The 21,152-nt window shown below is 40.7% G+C and overlaps 1 protein-coding gene across 1 annotated transcript; it reads left to right on the top strand.

Annotated features, from left to right (window-relative positions):
* Positions 1-1,187: 1,187 nt before the first annotated feature.
* LOC147452609 (uncharacterized) lies at positions 1,188-6,363 on the top strand. The gene is made up of 2 exons (XM_086519275.1): positions 1,188-1,394; positions 6,151-6,363. Exons 1-2 carry the CDS (start codon positions 1,188-1,190, stop codon positions 6,361-6,363), a joined length of 420 nt encoding a protein of 139 aa, XP_086375401.1.
* The last annotated feature ends 14,789 nt before the right edge of the window (positions 6,364-21,152 follow it).

Genomic DNA, 21,152 nt, shown 5'->3' with positions numbered 1-21,152 from the left:
CCTTGGAGGGAAGAATTCAAGTGGTCTTGCCATCCTCATCAACACTCAAATCGTCAGGTACTTCTTCTTGCATAATGTATGGCAAACAAGGAACCGTCGTGTGTTTGAAGGAGGTCTTGAGGTGGCAAGCTTCGCAGAAATTATACAAGAAAGCAAAGTGCTAATTTGGACACTCGGACGCAAGCAACACTCGGAGGATTGGTCTACGACTATGTGTGCCTTGTTGTCAATAGAGGGTATGCCTAGGATGGGGGAAAATCTTGGCTATCGGTAATTAAAAGTTCAAGAACATGATTATGGACCTTTTGTATCAAGGATAAGGGGGCGAGTTGGTTGGGATCGCTGCCGATGTAATTACGGATGATGTCATGGCTCATCACGAGCATGACAAGACATTGTAATTTTTGGGTTGATTAATATAATTCACTCACAATTGTGAGTTTTGGGGAAAAACAAACTTGTCTATGGTTATGTCCAGCCTTACCTGGTGGCTATTAGCATATGCTTCTCCATTTGAGAGATGTTTCTCTACTTCTATTCGGTCCACGCACCTTTATTAGATGGAGTCCAAGTTGATTCCCTCCCCGTTCTCTGATTTCCCAAACGAAAAAGGAAGGCCCCGAACCTCCACCACCCCCCCCCCCCCCCCCGGTTCTCGTGCGGGCCTCTCGCCCGGCCTGTTACTCTTCTTTCACGAGCCTCCATCCGCTCGTTGGCCACTGCAGTGCTCGCTCTACAGACAGAGAGCCAGCGCAGTGTATGTACGCACGACAAACAAAAGGCCACCAACATCTGCCAAGTATTTTGACACTCTATGGATGAAATCAGTACTCTTAACATGCACTTCCCTAGCGACAATGCAAAGATGTTGGACAGAATACGATTATTAGTGTAACTCAAGAAAGAGAGTTTAAGTTGTCTTAGCGATGGCCTAACCCTAGACTAGACTAGACAGTAGCCTAGCTGGGCATAACCCTCAAGGTTACGCCCACTCCGTTAGTCCCCTCATGTCTTCTCCACACGAGTCTGCATGCAACTTCACTTCATCGTCCCCTAATGCGTGGCACCCAACCAACCCCCTTCCTCATCGCAGCCTGGTGCTAGACAACTCCCCGCAGGAAAATGTGCAGCTGAAGGCAGGCAGCTGAAGGCAACTCTGTTTCACGAAGTACTGTAAGCGCTACCGCATGGCCTCGCTCAGAAGCTCAAAGCGTCATTCTCAACAGGCGACAATGGTCTCCCCTCCTCGTCATACCATCCCCAAAGAGATGCAGAAGGAGGTGAAGAAGCTTATCAACCAGGCCCTCCTCACCAAGAAAATAAGCTTCTCGAGGAGCTTTTTGGGCGAGAAGGTGAAGGAGCTGCTGGAGGAGGCACTCAACGAGGTCTCGAAGGTAAGCCCTTCGTCACCCTTCCTGCTTCCTAGATCAGAAAGAAACAAAAAGATCTTGAAGAAAGGGCTCTGATAGGTCTCCTAGCCGGGCCCCGTCCCCCTGTAGCCTCAGGAACTGGATCAGAAATCAGTGGGGGTCCTTAGAGGCAGAAGTGGAAACGATTCAGGCGTTACCAAAAGGCCACTATTTGTTCGTCTTCAAAACTGCGGCCATGGCTTTTTATGTGCTAAGCCATGGGCAGTGGGTCATTAGGTCTTCACCTCTGAGTCTGTTTTGCTGGCACAAAGAATTTAACCCAGAACATTCAGCTTTAGTTAATTACCCTGTCTAGTGCAAATTCCCAAATCTACCGATGCATTACCATGCCCACTTAGCAGAGATTGGGGCCCCTTTAGGTAAGGTCCTAGGGGGGAGACAGAAGACTAACTATGTCCCTTCATGGCACCCCCAAGTGCTAATAGAAATGGACATCTCAAGGGATCTCCCCACGGCCATTGACATATTTACAGACGATGGAGAACTGCTCGATCAAGAAATAATCTATAAATACTTGCCTAATGTGTGCTTTCACTACAGTGATAAAGCCCATTATGTCAAAAATTGTCCGATTAAATTCCCCCCAGGTCCACCTTCTGAACCAGTAGGAAGCAAGGAACAAGGCCCACAAGAAGGGGCTGGCAAGTTCACCACCGTCACTCACGAGAGAGGAAAACACTCTCCTCAGAGTCAGAATAAAGAAAAACCTAGACCCAAAACTTGGCAGCCTAACAGATTTTTGGTACGGGCTCCGCTCAATGGGTTCGACGAAAAAGAGTTGCTTGAATTAGAGGTATCGGAATCCGATGCTGAGGAATCTCTCCCTACGGAATTAGAATCCCAGGTGAATATAATGGACGAAGATTCCCTTATCGACCTTAATCTAGCCACTCCTCAACCTGTAGCAGCGAATAAGGAAAACATTCCCCCCTCTCCCGCCCCGGCACCTATGGTGATTCAGAAAGACAACAAGAGGACTCACGAACCTGTAGGTCAGAAGAATGTTAAATCCCCGGCTAACAAAGCCAAAAAAGACAAACGGGTGCATAGATGAGAGCTCTCAATTGGAATTTCAAGGGGCTTACTGACCCCACTAAATCCAAGAAAATAAAATCCTGGGTTACAGACAATCCTGTGGACATTATTTCTCTTCAAGAGATCAAGGTCACTGGTGAGGACTTGACCAGAAGACTCAACGAAATATCGCAATCTTTAAAGTGGTTCTCTTCATCTCATCAAAGGGGATCTGGAGTCACCTCGATAGGGGTTCCTCACTCCTTTCTCCCTCAAGTGCCCATTCTCCTAGGAGGGGAGCACTAAGTTGTTGTGAGTATCGTAGTGCCTGTTAAATGCATCTTGGTCTCGGTTTATGCTACAGGTTCTACTGCCCAAAGAATCAGGTTATGGGAGGAATTGTCTCATGTCAAAGGGGACATCCTCATGATGGGGGACTTCAACGTGGTTGAATCATCTCTGGATAGGTTCCTTGGTAAAGGCACGGTCATCAATGGTAGCGAGAAGGCTGCATGGGACAGATTGAAAGACAGTCTTGAGCTGTGGGACATGGGAGAAGAGGGATGCTTCTCCTGGCAGAATTATTCAAGAGGGGAGAATTCTAGGAAAGCCCGTCTTGACCGTAGCTACATTTCTCTTCCCCTGGCTAACTCGTTCACTAGGGTCAAAAGCAAAGTCCAGTACAACTCCTACATCTCTGATCATTACCCAGTGGAGTCCGTAATCGATCGACCAGAAAGTTGGAAAGATTCATAACCAATGGTTTCACACTGACCCTGCCCTTTTCAAGCTTCCAATGGTACAAGAGGCTGTATGCAAGGTTTGGCAGTCAAAATTTTCTTTAGCCAACAGCCCGCGGCTGCAGCTTGGTCAGAATCAGTCAGAGAAACACAAAACTGCTCTCCAAATTCAGGAAGGATGTCACTTCGATCAGGAGGAAGAGAAGGGACCAGCTTTACAGCTCCCTAAGCGAGCTTGAATCAGGGCCTCAAAATGAAACCATTCAGAACTCTATTTCCAAACTGAGGTCTAAACTCAAGTAGGAAGAGGATCTTGCCCTTAAACATGCCTCGTTTTTTCTAGGGAGTGGTGGGCTGGTAAGGTAGACCGACCAACCAAAGAAATGTTCAAAATGCTGAGGAAAAAACATGTTAGAGAGTCCACCCCTCTTTTCACCGACTCATATAGTGCAATTCAGACAGAAGAAGAAAACATCAGTTATACGAGAGGCCACTTTGAGCAGCTCTTCAGCCCCAAGGAGATTCTTTCTGAACCAGTCAACCGAGCAAGGGAAATTGTGTGGAAACATAGGTGTAGAGTTATCCATGAGACTGCCAAATTGCAAGCTGACTCACCTTTTTCTATCTCAGAAATTCAGAATGCGATAGACGCCCTAGCCCCTCATAAATCTCTGGGGATTGATGGGCTCCCAGCTGAGTTTTTTCAAATGTTTAAAGAAGTTCTTTCCCCTTTTCTTCTTCAGGTCTGGGAGGAAGCAGTCAGATTCAAAGCACTACCCTACTCCATCAACATGGGAATCATTAAACTTTTGCACAAAAAAGGTGCCAGGGAAAACCTTGCCAATTGGAGACCTCTTACTATGCTTAATACTTGCTAGAAAATTTTCACTAAAGTGGTGGAAATATGGATCATACCTGTCCTGATGAAGTGGATCTGCTCGGAACAAAAAGGGTTTATCAAAGGAAGAAGGATCATTGAGGCAGTCATATCCCTTTGGGAGGGCATTGAACATGCTGAGAATCTGGGAATTGACTATCTATTTGTCAAGATTGACTTTGACAAAGCCTATGACCACCTTGAATGGTCCTTTATCCTGAAAAGTCTGGAAAAAATGGGATTTGGGCCAGGTCTGATCCGGTTCGTTGCCACCCTATTTGGTCATGCAAGGGCAAGAGTTGCCCTCAATGGGGTTTTATCATAAGTATTTGAACTGAATAGGTCTATTAGGTAAGGTTGCCCCCTGGCCCCTCTTTTGTTTACAATAAGTGATGATGGCCTTAACTACTTAATCAAAGGCAACATTTCAGAAGGCAATATAAAGGGCGTCCCTCTTCCTAACAGTGAAAAACAACAATGCCTCTCACAATTTGCTGATGACACGAATGCAGTGTAGTGCAATGATGAAACAACTCTGCAGAATTTTTGGCAGGCTATGGAGACATTTTGTCTGGCATCGGGGTCTAAAGTCAACCACAGCAAGACAGGCATTATAGCTTCTCTATCTCCCCTCTCGGACTGGCTTACCAGCTAGGGATTCAAAATTATTTAGGATGGGGAAGTGTTTAGGTTGTTAGGTATTCCGTTTGGTTTTAAGGTCTCAAATAGAGATGGGAATGGGTGATGGATAGGTTTAGGTCCAAACTAGAAAGGTGGAAAGGATTTCAGTCTTCATTAGCAGGCCAAGTATTGGTGATCAATCACTTTCTAGCATCTTATATTCTCTTCTTTCTCAGCTGCTAGAGACCTCCTGAGGGGCACCTAGAGCAGGTAATCAAATATTGTAGGAATTTTCTTTGGGGGGGCAATCCCTTCAAAAAGGGTGCTGCCAAGGTCCGATGGGAGGTGTGCTGCTTACCAGTAGAGAAAGGAGGGCTGGGGGTCAAAAACTTGACCATTTGGGCAGACAAAATAGCGGTTAAGCTGATCGTCCGAGCTTTGGAAGACCCGCATAACAGGAATGGTCCTGCCTCCTATTCAGGAAACTCCACCAATTTTCACTGGTTAAATGTAAAAACTGGACAAATTTGAGTTGGGTCACTATCTTTTTCGGGCCACAAATGATTAAACCTAGGGGCTCCGACCTGTTGCTTTCACTATGGGGTGCATGGAACCGCTCTAGAATCAATTTGAAGGTAAATGGCAACTCCAACAGCTCCCTTGCGGTCTGGAGACTGGACTCAGTATGGTGGCCCCTTGCCCCCCTAGCGGCCATCAATGAAAGACAACAGAGAACTGCCCTTCGTTGTCACAGAAAAGGAATCTCTTCCTGGGGAGATCTATGGAACTCTAACCTTCAAAAATGGAAAACTAGAGAAGAATTACTTGTCCTCTTTCCTCTCCAACCCTGGGAACTTAACCTTATCATGATTAGAATTTCTCTGTTTTCGGTGGAAAACTGTTGGAAAGTGTCGATCAAAGACTCAGTCCATCTAAATGCATTTAGTTGGAAAGGGGGCTTTAAGCTTCAACATCCCCAGATAGCCGTGAAAGACATTAACCCACCTTTACACATCACCCTCAACAGACGATGGAATGTAAGCCTGGACCGCAGGCAATGGGGGTTCAAGTTCAGAAAACTTTGGGATAGAAACATCCAACCAAAAAAGTTTGTGTTGTTGTGGCTCATTCTACACAAAGCAATTTGGTCAGGGGAGAAAATGCAGAAAGCAGGCATCTCGGCAGGGATATGCTCAAGATGTAAAAGAAGTGTGGAGTCGGTGGTCCATCTGTTTATGACCTATCCCCAATCAATCACGATTCTAGTACCTCTTAACTCTATTTTGACCACTCAAGTCTCTTGGAAGCAGCTTTTGCTAGGTGACTCCATAGGCATATTAACCACCTACTGGAATAGGACTAGGGCTGAATTTCTTTGGATCATCTGGAAACTGAGAAACTGCTTTGTGTTTGAAGAGGCTTACCAGGCCCCAAGCCTGCGAGTACTTTTTATGGAATTAATTTGCAGGTTTACAAGCTAAAAATTACCCTGTCCAACACCTACTACATTCGTAATAGGATCAATGAAGATGCTGTAAAGACTCTACTGGAATTATCGGATGAAGATCAAGATCTTCCTCTGACTGATTGGAAGAGAAAAGAAATTCAAAACATGACGGCGTTAAACATGCAAGCTATTGCAGAAACCTATGAAGCAATCTCTAAAGCTAGAGACTCATGAAAAAGCTATCTAATTAGATCGAGTCACTGCGGGCATTTGGGGTGGCTAGGGTAATTCTGATGTACTTATGTCAAGGATGTCCATACTCATGGAAAGGATCTTGTTGTTATGAAGGATGGTATGCAATATGGGAGAGTCTCCCGTCACAGTCATCGTACTCAGTGCTGGTTTAGTCGTAATTTTTGCTCCCTCCTTCGTATAATATAATCTTCACTGCTTTGTTGGAAAAAAAAAGATGTTGGACAGCATTAATAACCACATAAGCGCATAATAACCACAAAAGCACATGTGCAAACCTGTAGATTAGCCAAGCAAAAGAGGAAATCCCCACAAACGAAAACAGAGAGAGGAGGTATGGGTAACTTGCGACGTGATGGCCACACAACGGAGATACCGAGCTCTCTCTCTCTCTCTCTCTCTCTCTCTCTCTCTCTCTCTCTCTCTCTCTCTCTCTCTCTCTCTCTCTCTCTCTCTCTCTCTCTCTCCTGGACCAAGTGGGCAAGCTCGTCTCACACAACGGAGATACCGAGCTTCTCTCTCTCTCTCTCTCTCTCTCTCTCTCTCTCTCTCTCTCTCTCTCTCTCTCTCTCTCTCTCTCTCTCTCTCTCTCTGTGCGCATCAATCCATCCAAAGGCTGCGACCCCCACTGCCTGTTTCTCTTGTAAACGGCCTCCCTAAAGAAGATCACGTAGATGCATCAGACAACCTCTACCCTCCTGTCTTGTAACGCCACGATCGTAGCCGTAGCCAAACAAATTTGACATCTGTCTTCACCTTTGAAAATAAGAAAGATCACCCCCAATATTTTGTCGCAAACTCCCAAAATGCCCTTCCAATTTTCCAAAATTCCCAAAACACGCCTGGTTGTGGTTGTGAATTTTTTTTAAAAAAGTTTTTCATAAGAAGACTGATTGTAAATCATACAAGATGTTGTGGAAATGAATTCCTTCATTACTTTTAGGCATAAGTGCCTTCTTTTGCGGGGTATTTTGTGACAAATTACCAGCTAAGCGCACAAATATGGATCTCGATTGCCAGAAAGGAATAAAGATTAGAAAATCTTGAACAATCCAACAAAAACAAATAAAAGGGCATTTTGGAAAATTTTGAAATTCGAAGATATTTCAAGAATTTCCACAAATTAGAGGGATATTTTGCCCTTAAAAATAACGGGTCCTCCTCAATGTTCAAAAAACATTCATTTTACCAAACATACAAAATTCCTTTTCTTGAATTTGCCAAGAGGAAATTAGTTGGATTTTTATACTATTTTGGTACAAAATTTCCTTTTTTCCCCCTTGTCGTCAACTGGCATTTTTGAAATTGAAAGCGGAACGATATTAACCTACGAGAGTAGCCCTCCCCTATTCACAAACATGCACGTGGATGGCTACTTGCTTTCCTATTAAAACTAAAACACTTAACTTTACTTTTACATCCCTTTGCAAAGGTATTTATCTGGATTCTACCTAAACAATTGCTTTCCAAAACTGGGGAGGCCTTATTTATTCGCACAACAAAAACACCAAATGCGATGATAAGAAGATAGGTTTGATCTCTCTACTCTTAGATGTTGGAAAAAAAGAAATTTAAGAAACTTGTGAAGAGGGTAGCTTTAGTCACAATTGAAGTTATTAAGATCTTTTTCCTTGCGTCTATGCAAATTAATCTTTGTCAAAAATCATCAAAACCAGCCCTCCATAGATGACCAAATGGGGTATGCAAGTTGGCCCCTTGCAAGGAAAGCATTGTTTAGGGCAGTTTTGCATGGGCAAGGGTAGAACCCCTTCCTCTGCCCTCTCATAATAAAAGTAGGCAGCATTAATCATTCTGTGAACTAGGTCGCATTTCAAAAAGCAGAGATAGAAGATGGAGATTTCCAACTTTGCCAAAATTGGCAGAGTTAGAAAATGGGGGCAATGTTCGTTGGGGTTGCACTATGCCCATGTAGAGATGCCCTTAGCTCCATAAAATTTTGTATCTTGATGATTGTTGAAACACCTTTTCCCTACCTAGTATGCGTGAGACCAAGTTGCAAAAAAAAATATTGTTGTGATTGAGCTGTTAGCATTGATTATGTATTCCGAGAGTCAATGAATGACTCATAGAAAGGTTTAGAATGCTTTTGCCATTTCACGATCTTTGTGTGCTAGCCCTCAGCTTGAAAGGGAAAATGACAATTTAGCATTATGTTCATCACATATTTCTCATAGTCGTCAAATCTCATAAATATAGATAAGTACCTTTCAGACAAGACGGGCCATTGATTGGAAAATAGAGTGACATTTTGCACACCTTTATTCAAACTGGTATGTGACCCGCGTGTTGCTGCGGCTAAAAAAATGCATGTTTTCTATTCTTACAACTACAAAGATGGAAAATTATATAATTCTATTTTTTACATGTATATACTCTTTTGTCTTTCAAAAAAAATTACTCACAACATCTCTCTATGGATTCTCAAAAAAATTCATACATGCAAGAGGCAACAAATATTCCTTTAATACCAAGCTTGGCAGGTTCTCACATGTTACATAGGTTCGGTTATAAACCTCTATTCTTCATTGCTCGACCTAAGCTTGAGGCTGATTTGTACATCTGTTGGTGACTATATAATACAATCACTCACAATTGTGAGTTTTGAAAAAAAAAAATAGTCCGAGTGCTTAATAGCTATTGAAGAGAGGGGAGAGAGAGAGAGAGAGAGAGAGAGAGAGAGATTAATATTTATATTCTCCTCCTCCTCCTCCTCTCTGTTTAATTGGATAGTTCTCTAGGTTGCTCTCTCTCTCTCTCTCTCTCTCTCTCTCTCTCTCTCTCTCTCTCTCTCTCTCTCGCTACGCGCCCAAAAAAAACTTTGAATTCTAGATACCTTCATATTTTGTAGGTTTTCTTACCTTCTAATTTATAATTTAGAGGTAGCGTTTCAAAATTTGTAGGTGGCATTCCACTTTTTCCTCAAGCTTTGCTCCCAAGTTATGAAGTCTCCAATGTTTATGGTGTTTGTTGTACACTGCACACACACACACACACACACAGAGTCTAATTGTTTGAGAAAAAAGAGAGCTACATAGGGCCTTCCAACTCCATGATGAAGGAGAATTTAACCTTAATTAATAGCTTCTCCAAGGAGTTACTGCACATCTTTGGCCAACATGGAAAAAAATCATGCCTATGTGTACCACATCTCAAAGATGCAATTGGCCATGGACGTGCAAAAGATGTGTAGTGCCCTCGCCACCCAATGAGCCATCTTGTGAGGAGTCACATCGAGCTCGTATGCTAAAAATGGATGATTCCAAGCATTTAGAAGAGGTAAAAAGAATCATAGCTCATGTTTTCTCATCGGATGACTTTGTACATCAGACTCGACATTCACGAATCCATGGGATGGGCCCCTAACTTGATGTAGGAAGAGATGAAATGGTTTGCAGACATCGAAGCATGTTGTTGGGCCGCTAGCCTTCAAAGGATCATCTCCATACCCATCCCACATTCCGCCAAACCAATAGTTCAAAAAACCATTAATGTGTTAGCCATCATGCAAGGTCTAGATGAGGGAGAATTTGCCTCTTCACCATCATCATTAAATGCTAGATCAATGGAACCTTCAACAAATAATGTGTAAGGCACTTTGACACCTTCCCCTCCCTACTAAAAGTCTCAAAGCTTTCATCTCTTGTAACATTGATTTTGTGTATTCCAATACTGGAAAAAGGGCTAGGTTTAGTGCAATCACACCTTGAAATGTATTTAAGTGTACGCTTGTTGTAATCATATGTAGATTTTCTAAGTTTTTTGGAAAAAATATTGTGTATTTGAGTGCTAAAAAAACCTAGGTTTAGTGTGATCCCACATGCAAAATAAAACCTGCAAATATAATAAATTTGCCTTTAAAATTTCTCATACGTATTTTTCCAAGTTTTTGAGAGAAAGTATTGTGTATCTGAATGCTAAAAAGAAATCTATGTTTACTGTAAGCTTACCTTCAAATTTTGAGATTTACCTCTGAATTCTAGATTTGAAGGTAAGAACTCCGACAAAGTTTAGACAAATTTAGTGTAAAAATCATCAAATATAATAAATTTGCCTCTAGAATTTCTCATAAGTAGGTTTTTTTAATTTTTGGAAAAAAAAATAAGTACCTAAGTGCTCGAAGGAAATCTATGTTTGGGACCAATTAGTAGAGACCAATTAGTGACGAATTACAAATCAGCGAGGAGGCATTCAATCATCATCATACATGCAAATTGAGAAAATCAAACTTGAAAACATTAAATTTTCTTCTAAAATTTCTCGTATAAAATATTTTTTGTAGCATTGGTTCTTTATGGAAACCTCTGAATTTAGTAAAAATCTTCAAATTTTAGATGCAAATCTCCAAGCTTTTAGAGAAATGTTTTTGGGAAATCGTGTAAAAATCTTCAAATATAGTATATTGGCCTCTAAAATTTCTCATATGAAGGTTTTCTAAGTATTTGGAAAAAAACACTATATATTTAGGTACTCGAAAAAAAACCTAGGTTAAGTGTAATCCCGCCTACAAATTTTGAGGTTTATCTCTAAATTCTAGATTTAAAGGTGAGAAAACCTACAAAGCTCATAGAAATTAGCAGGATGAACTACAAATCAAAGGGGAGGTATACAATCATCATCATACACACAAACTAAGAAATCGAAATATAGAAACCTTCAATTATAGTAAATTTCTCTCTAAAAGTTTATCATATGTAGGTTTTTCAATTTTCAATTTTTGTGAGATTCTCCAAGAGCCCTTGATGGCAGCCTCCAAATTTCGTATAAACCTTTAAATTCTAAAGGTAAATATCTAGATTTTAGAGGCAAATTTTAGGAAAACCACATAAAGACCTTAAAATATATTTTTCTCATATGTAGGTTTTCCAAGTTTTTGAAAAAGAGCACTATATATATATATATGAGTGCTGGTGCTAGGAAAAAGGCTAGGTTTAGTGTAATCCCACCTACAAATTTAAATTCTAGATTAGAAGGTGAGAATACCCATGAAGTTTATAGAAAAGAAATATGTATCCAAGTGCTTGAAAAACCCGAGGCTCAGTGTAATCCCACCTACAAATTTTGAGATTTACCTCTAAATTCTACTTTGAAGGTGAGAATGCCTATGAAGTTAATAAGGAAAAACCTAGGTCTTGTGTAATCCCACCCATAAATCTTGAAATTTACCTTTAAATTTGAATTTGAAGTTGAAAACACCTACAAAGTTCGGAGAAATTTAGCACGAAAACCTTTAAACAAAGTCAACAATCTACTTCGCTTTTTATCGTTGTTAACTTGCAATTGCTCGCCACCAGTCCTAGATTTATCAACTTGGACTTACTCGCCTTTGTTTGTGATTGGCAATGGGACCAACTACTCTCTCTCTCTCTCTCTCTCTCTCTCTCTCTCTCTCTCTATCTAAATCCCCACATACCCTCTCATTCTCTCTCGCCACTTAGTAAGAGTCTCTCTCTCTCTCTCTCTCTCTCTCTCTCTCTCTCTCTCTCTCTCTCTCTCTCCTTGCGCGCACACACACACACACACACACACAGCCTTGGGTGCACACGCGAACTCACTCAGCGAGATTGGACTCTCTCACAATCCCATTGCAAGTTGAGATTCGAGTCTCATACACACACATAGCCAACGGCCAATCCCATTGATTCTCTCTCTCTCTCTCTCTCTCTCTCTCTCTCTCTCTCTCTCTCTCTCTCTCTCTCCTTGCGTGCACACACACACAGCCTTGGGTGCACACACGAACTCACTCAACGAGATTGGACTCTCTCACAACCCCATTGCAGGTTGAGATTCGAGTCTCATACACACACATAGCCAACGGCCAATCCCGTTGCTTCTCTCTCTCTCTCTCTCTCTCTCTCTCTCTCTCTCTCACACACACACACACACACACACACACACATACAATAACACACCACATACACACAACATGGACATGAACACATACACAAGTAGCTGATGCAGGAGGTTGAGATTGGTCTGAGACCTTCAAGCGTCGATGTCGTTGAGTTGTAGTTATTTTATGGAGTTCCAAACGTGGACGGTTGTGTAAGTTATAGTGGATGACACGTGGGAGGCCTTTCCTTGCTTGAAAAATGTAAGCTCGATTATATACGTAAAGATATACTTTAAAATTATTTCGATTAAAAAAAAAGTTTTGGCACTCTCTTTGAGACCTGTGTGTGTGTCACACACACATGCCTTTCCATTTTGAAGCTATTGGAGACCACCATTCGATTAAAATTAGTGTTTAATGTATTAATTGCAAAATTTTAGTCAAATTTCAAGATCATCTTGAAGTAAATCGATAAAATTTTATGATTAACGTACATACGAACAATTTCTTAAGTTCTAAACTTTGGCCATTAGTCAAACTTGAAAGGTTAAAAGTTAAAAGGTTGACATATTTTAACATTCCAAACTTAAAAGAAATGAAAGATTTTATAAGGCTTTCTCTTAAGTGAAGGAGTGAGTGACACATGGAGGATCTCTCCTTCCTTTAAAAATTTAAGCTGCTTCATATATAGTATAGAAGGGGAAAGTGGGTTTTCTCGGGGCTAAATTGCTAATGTGTATGTGTTCGTGGTTTTTGGACTACGTAAGTAGGGTAGAGGGGCCATATTAAGCATCTTTACCATGGGGCTGGACGGAGTTCATCTATGCTACTTCGTTTTGAGCAAGGAGTGGCGCGATTGATAGCGGCAAGAAAGATCTATTTGTAGCATAATCATCGACGCAATCCTCACTTCATAGAGGAAAATCTAGTCCAAACATTTATGTCGCGCGTGATAAAAAAGGAGGACGAGTTGCGAAACTGCCCAATTTTATGACTTCGCTTTCAACGCACACCGAGCACAAATTCGACGATAAAAGTTTCATTCCCAACTGGGCTAACCATCCAACAACCCGCGTTTAGTTGTTCTAAAGGTGGCGCTTGTGTATTGCTAAATTAAGGGTAGACGGGGTCGATTCACTAGGACCCTGTTCACATACCCTAGTCTCTTTTTTTGCCTGTCCAAAGGGCAAAGGCTATAGAGATGCTTCTCTTTTTGTTCACTAAAATGGAAAAGAGATTCAATTGTATCTTCAAGCATTTTTTGATAGACCAAAAATGTTGATTGTTTGAAATAAGATACTAGACAGTCATTTAAATGAAGAGTTGAAGAGTGTGTAAATCTAATGATAAGCATGTCTTGAGGTTTGAAATATGAAATGAATGCTCATTTACCAAAGAAAAGATTTTGCGATGTCCTTGAGTCTTTGATGATTGGAATGTGTGCGCGTGTGTGCGCATGCACACACACACACACAATGACATTGGAAGCACAATTACAAGTGCTCTCAAATTTGTATCCATAGTCTCCAACTCAGGTGCACATTGTGTGTGTGTGTGTGTGTATGTGTGTGTGTGTGTGTGTGTGTGTGAGAGAGAGAGAGAGAGAGAGAGAGAGAGAGAGAGAGAGAAGGAGGAGGAGGAGAAGAAAATATATATCAACATAGTTGGAACGATCCAAATATCTTTAAGATCCACTTGATAAACCTTGAACTCAAGTTTTGGATGGGAAATGAAAGTTTTGGATGGGAAATGAGTGAGAGAGAGAGAGAGAGAGAGAGAGAGAGAGAGAGGACATATGATAAAATTGGATCTACACAAGGGATGATGCACACAAGTTAAGCACAACTTTTGTTGTTGTTGTTGTTGTGTGTGTGTGTGTGTAATTGATTATCCCCATCAATATGATTTGCATAGCTAACATAACTAAACAAGATCTTATCAAAAACCTTTATAATTGACCTCATGTATACAAACTTTTGTTTCACAAAACCAAGCCTGCTTTTGATTATATTTCAAAATAAACCAGCGAGATTGATACAATGAATGAAGAAGAGGTGTCAGTGTCCCCCAGATGAACAAGACTGAGACCTATACATGCCACCATCCAAAAATGACATCAAGTTAGAACTTAGAATGTCCCTAATGGGAAGACAGGTACCAGGTAGCCTCAACCACTTGTTATCGTTGTCTTTTACCAAGGATTTTTCACTCACTCATCCACTCCTTCTATTTGTGTATTTAATTTTGGGTTTTAAGCCTTCCTAGGCACAAAGGTCTATTTCTACATGGGGAGTATTTTGCAATTGACCGGTGAATTGCTAATTTTTGGTTACATTTCTATGGACAAGTAACCGTTGGCATCCTAGTAGTTTGCTTGTATTTGACAATTTTAGGTGTCGAGTGAGCCTATAAACAAAACCATTCATGAGACACATGTCTATATATATATATATATATATATATATATATATATGCTTATGTTTATAACCCAACATTTAGATAAAATGATCAAATACAGTAAGAAATTATCCTTGAAAATGCATCTAGCACCCTTATGATTATATGCTCTTTACCAGTCAGTTTTACGAGACTTTTTCAATATAGGTGCCTCAGCCATGATGCTTTTTCTATGTTTCAAATCATTACAAAATAGAAGTACACGCCAATATCAAGTTTCCTATGCCTAGAATGTGTACTACGGCTTGTACTACTTATATGGATATATGCAGTTTTTCCCAATTCTGTTGTTGGAAAAATCCAAGAGTTTCTCTTTTGTATTATGTGTATATTTTCAAAAAAATCTTACTCAATAACATTGTACAAATGTATCATGTTTGACTAATTAAATCCCTCACCATTCTCGATCCCTCCATTCTCACTTACACATGAATTGTATATTGTTTCTTCTTCAAATCCAGACAATCATGCTTGTATTATTGTTGATTCTAGACATCAATGTGTAGTGAAATGAACCCGTTATGTCCATAACCATATTAAGTATTACCAAGTAATGAAAAACAGCCGTGCCAAGTTTCTTATGCCGAGAGTGTGTAACAGGGCTTGGTCTATTGACCTCCCTGAAAAAAAAATTCAAGAGCTTCCTTGTATTATGTGTCTATTTTTAAATAAATCCATAATTTCCAACACTGTATCAATGTACCGTGTCGTTTGACTAACAAAAACCCATCATTCTTAACCATATTCTACCGCAATATACCTATGACATGCACACTATTTTCTTAGTCAAATCTTGTCATCCATGCCTGCCATATTGCTAACTTCATATTTCAATAAGATGTATCATTAGGAAAGAAATGGACTCATTTTCGGGCCTTTTAGCTCTAGTGAGAGAATGCTCCTTAGCCAATAGGAAAAATTCTAACGTTAAGTAGAAAAAACTTTTTTTTCTCCTTTTGAAAATGTCCATAAAAATCATTTTGGTGAAATTGTCACTATCATTAGAAAAGTAAGGCGCTTGATAATGACATCTTGCACAAGCGCCGAACACCTTTTTATGACCCGTTGTTTCTATCCTATACAGTGAAGTACTTGTACTTCTGCATCTTGCACAAGCATCAATTACCTTTTTATGAAGTACTCGCAATTTAAATTTGAACAGACCATACTTAATAGTGATTGATAGGTACTATTTAAGACTATGAAGGAGTCAGAACCAAGCAAATATTGGCCCTTGAGGGGTCTCTGGGATCTCTATTCGCTTGGTTCTGACTTCATGAGACCCTAAGATTAAGATATAGCATTTTTTAAGCCCATGGATGCATCCGGAACGTCCAAAAACCTTAGGAAGACCCAAGGGCCTCTATTTGCTTGGTACTGACCTCATGAGACCATAGGCTTAAAAATGCTATATCTTGAGCTAGAGACGTCATATTTCAACGTTTTAAAGAGAAGACCCAAGGGCCTCTATTTGCTTGGTACTGACCTCATGAGACCATAGGCTTAAAAATGCTATATCTTAAGCTAGAGATGTCATATTTCAGCGTTTTAAAGAGCTATCCTAAGGTTTTTGGACGTTCTGGATGTAACCATGGTATTATTTTGTATTTTGAAAACAACTCTTATGTGTTTTCTCTCTTCGCACATCACATCACTCATTAAGATTCATAGACATGGATTTTTGTGTAAACTTAAGTTGGGCCCTTGAAAAGCATTTTGTACGAGCATGCATTTCAGTGATAGAGAAAACTTGTATGTATGTACTATGAGAAATAGAATTCCAAAAAAGAACTTTTGTATTTTTCATAATTATCTCTCTCTATGCTAAGTTGACGTTTCTTGCAGGGCCCAAAATTGAGTCCAAGTTTCTCCTAAATGCATGTGCTCAATTCTAAAACCATAGGTAAACCACATACCATATTAATCACAGAATAATCAACACATACAACATATCATATTATCTATGTTGCTCACGTCACTAATGCTCATCATGATGCATGATACCTCATTATTAATTGTGCCCTTGCTTAATTATATGTGTATGTTCAAATCAACACTAGAATGTAAACCAATTGGACCCCCGAAATAGCATGCATCTCAATAGGCATTGGAGCCTACCTGGGTGTTTGAGCCGGATGTCATTTCTTCTTGCTTGTGTTTTTTCCCAAAACCGTGTTGAAGGTCTTTTGCACAGATTGAAGCTAATTTGCACGAATGGGTAGAATTAGTCAAATGTGTAGTTCCTCCTTTTGCCAAAAACCGATTGACAGAAGGGCTTTCCGAGTAGTCCTTGTGACCGACTGGAGGAGCATAGTACGTGGTGAATGCGTATGGCTTCAATAAGGAAGATGGCGAGGTTGAGATGATCAACGATAATGGGGTGCTGGTGTGTGTGTGTGTGTGTAGAAATGGGGCACAAAGTCTTTTGCTATTATCAAGAACATGATGCAGACTCACCCGCGCACAATCATAGATGATTGACGACAACGGGCTACTGTTGCTGGTGTGTGTGTGTGTGTGTGTGTGTGTGTGTGTGTGTGTGTGTGTGTGTGTAGATGGGGTGCCAAGCGCGATGCAGATTCACCCAGGCAGAAAGGGGTTAACGACGTCTGGTTTCAATACGCTCTAAGAAATTTCTCTCAAATCGTTCATGCAGGGTGTGAGTGTCCAGTTTGTGAAGTGAAGATCCTTTTTTATAAGCTTACACACCTATCGAGCTAAGTTCAGTTTTTTAATGCCTCGCATGTGAAACCTAGAGTTGCTATCCGGTGGTGATTCTCCTCCATATGCATTAAGCCATTATGCTAGCTACCTTAGTAGGTTATTTTAATGCTTTTAGCAATCGTTTCCACGTCATATGGCAACTCATATACGTATCCAATGTTTTGTAGATAATTTCGACCAGTGTGTTGGTTCGTCTAGACTTTACTATCGATATATTTCAGCGGGAGCCTCCCTCCTTCCACCGGAAGTAATTATGCCATGATTAATTATTTTTTAATTGATGCATTTATTCAATAGATTTGGGTACCCTCTTACACTTATGGAGACACCTTAATAAAAAAGAACGATCTCTGTTATTTGAAACATCCTTATTACAATTGATACGTCCCAAAAAAAGTATGATTGCATCCTGATCTGCCTGACGTCCCAAACAAAACCATTTGTATTGTAGCGTCCTTGGTGTCATATGGGTTACCACCAGATACTTTACTTTGTGGTATTGGGTGTTGACATTGTTGCATGTTTGGAAGATGTCGTCTTAGTCTGGAAGATAAAACATACGATGAAAAAAGCCTTTACAAAGGGATATTGATTTCACACAGATTTTTTTTTTAATACTATCTGCATATCCTCAGTGGGGGGAGTGACCGAGTGCGGTTTTTTTAGGTGTAATTTTGTGTGTGTATGTGTGTGTGTGTGTGTGGCCCCCCCCCATCTCGGAAAAGAGATCCAATTGGTGGAAAATAGGCCATCCAGTGCACCTATTCCCCATCAATATGTTTAGCCAGGTCAATTGTATCTATTCTGATTCCAGGGAACTGGTTGTGTTTTAAAAAATATTTAATGTGATGTATCAACATTTGTTTTTTGAAACCGTTTTTATTGAATAAGTCAATGAGCCTTTGTATATCGATGTATGCATCAGATGTGTGCAATGCATTATATATGATAGGAAGAATTTGTGAAACACACACCTTTGTTGCCATGTTTATGGGTCGATTGCTTTTTGCATGTATGAACGAGATATTTTGACAGGGTGGATGATCCTTCTTCCAATATGTGCAAGTGGTATATTGTCTAGCAAAAGGGCTGAAAAGTTGAATTTGTGTTGAAAGATATGATGTAGAATATGGTTCAAATGTGGGCTTGATATTGATAATATCAAGTGGGTAAATGCTAAATGGGTCCTCTACAAAGAGAGGTTTATTGTGATTAAGGAAATCCAGAAAAAAGCGATTATTAATAAACAAAGGACAATCCATGAATCTGTTAGGAAATAAGACGCAGCTAAATAGATAATTGAGTAGATTACTTAATGGAGAGAGACAAATTTACATACACGAGATTATAGAGTAGAGAGAGAGAGAGAGTACACACGATATACATGGTTCACCCAATGTGGGCTACATCCACGGGAAAGCAGCCACTCAATGGCTTTAGTACTTCAAAACAAGAAGTAGTTTACAAAGGGATTATACCCTAAATGGAGCTCCCACCTTGCTTCACTCTCACCACCTCACACTCACCTTGTTACATCAACTTCACACTATAAAATGTGTGTAGAAATTGCCTCCTTTTATAGGCCAAAAGGGTTGCCCTCTCTTATGAGAGGCAGCCATGTGTAGCCGCCCTTGTGAGAATAAGTCCAAATCGGACCCTTCAATCCGCCCTTGAGAAGACAAGTCCGCTTTTGAATTCGGCCACCGGCCATCGGCCATTGACTTTCGACCACCGGCCATTGACTACCGGCCACCGGCCAACCGTACCGATTGTTTTCCAACCACTTTTCGGCCGCCGGCCGCCGGCCATAATATTCCGGCGAAAAGGAATATTCTGGCGAAGGAAAACAAAGTTGCCCCTGATTTTTGGCCGTGAAAATTTTGGTTTCCAGCGAGTGATTTTTCTTCACGCACGATGGCTTCTCCTCATAATGGGGGCCTTACAAATGTGCGCTTTTACCACAGAAATTTACAAGGTAAATCAGGCTCCATACTTAACAATCTCCCACTTGGAAACTGATCTCCAAACCAAACCTGTGACTGCTTTCCATCCTAGCTTCTTATCCTTGAATGCCGATTGAAGATGAGAAAAAGCTCAACTTCTCCTTGTTGACCACCTTTGTAAACATGTCTGCAGGATTTTCACTTGTATGCACCTTTCCTAGCTTTAGTTGTCCCTCTTCCAAAAGAGTGCGTATGAAGTGATATCTCACCTCAATGTGCTTTGTCCTTGAATGAAAGACTGAGTTCTTCGCAAGATGGATAGCGCTCTGGCTATCACTGTACAAGACACAATTGTCTTGTTTGAATCCAAGCTCTTCTAAGAATCTGTGAAGCCACAGAATTTCTTTGCTTGCCTCTGTCATTGCTACATACTCTGCTTTTGTGGTAGAAAGTGAAACCACTTTCTGCAGCTTTGAAGCCCAGCTTACTGCTGTGCCTCCAACCGTGAACACATAGCCAGTAGTGCTCCTTCGAGTATCTTTGTCACCTGCCATATTTGCATCAACATACCCTTCTAGAAAAATATTAGTTCCTCCAAAATACAAAGCATTTGTTGTTGTCCCTTTTAGATACCTAACTATCCACTTCACAGCTTGCCAATGCTCTTTACCTGGGTTGTCCATGAACCTACTCACAACTCCCACTGCATGTGCAATGTCTGGCCTTGTCCAGACCATAGCATACGTTAGAGAACGTACCGCTGCAGCATATGGAACTTTAGACATATAGGCTATCTCCTCTGGTGTCTTTGGACACATATCCTTCGTTCGTTTAAAGTTACCAGCCAAAGGTGTAGAAACTGGTTTTTCATTTTGCATTGCAAACCTTTCTAGTACCTTCTTGATGTAATCTTCTTGAGATAGCTTTATTGTCTTCTTCGTCCTATCCCATGATATTTTCATACCAAGTATCCTCTTTGCAACACCTAAATCTTTCATTGAAAAAGATTTAGACAGCTCCTCTTTTAGGTCTTTGATGTCCTGCATGTTAGCACTTGCAATCAACATGTCATCAACAGAAAACATTAGGATGATGAATTTCCCATCTCCCAAATTCTTCGTGTAGACGCAGTGATCCGAGTTACATCTTGTGAATCCATGATCCAACATCCATCGATCAAACTTCAAGTACCATTGTCTTGATACTTGTTTTAAACCATACAAGCTCTTCTTTAATTTGCAAACCATCTTCTTCTTACCTTTTACTTCATACCCCTTTGGTTGAAGCATGTAGATTTCCTCCTCTAAGTCAGCGTGAGGGAATGCCATGTTTACATCCATTTGCTCGAGATTTAGATCATGAGCAGCCACAAGGCTTAAGACAAGCCTGATTGAGTTCATATTTACAACAGGAGAAAATATTTCATTGAAGTCAACACCTTTCTTTTGAGAAAACCCTTTTACCACAAGCCTAGACTTGTACCTTTTCTTCCCACCTTCTTCTTCCTTCACCTTGTACACCCATTTGTTTTGAAGTGCCCGCTTACCTTTAGGCAACTCAACCAAATCCCATGTTTGGTTGCGATGTAGTGAGTCCATCTCCACTTGCATGCTCTTCGTCCATTCTTCTTTGGATTCATGTTGCATAGCTTCTTCGTATGATTCCGGCTCTCCAGAATCTAAGATCAAGAGATGGTCGAAGGAAGGAACAAATCTTTCTGGAGGTCTACTTGCTCTTGTAGATCTCCGGGGAATAGGTTGAGGCTCCTCATTTGGTTGACGTTGTTGCACATTGTC

This window comes from Adiantum capillus-veneris, chromosome 8 (genome assembly GCF_014529385.1).
Source record: "Adiantum capillus-veneris isolate H3 chromosome 8, ASM1452938v2, whole genome shotgun sequence".
NCBI lineage: Eukaryota > Viridiplantae > Streptophyta > Polypodiopsida > Polypodiales > Pteridaceae > Adiantum > Adiantum capillus-veneris.
The sequence above is the reverse complement of the archived record's forward strand: the minus strand, read 5'-3'. Positions and strand labels throughout refer to the sequence as shown.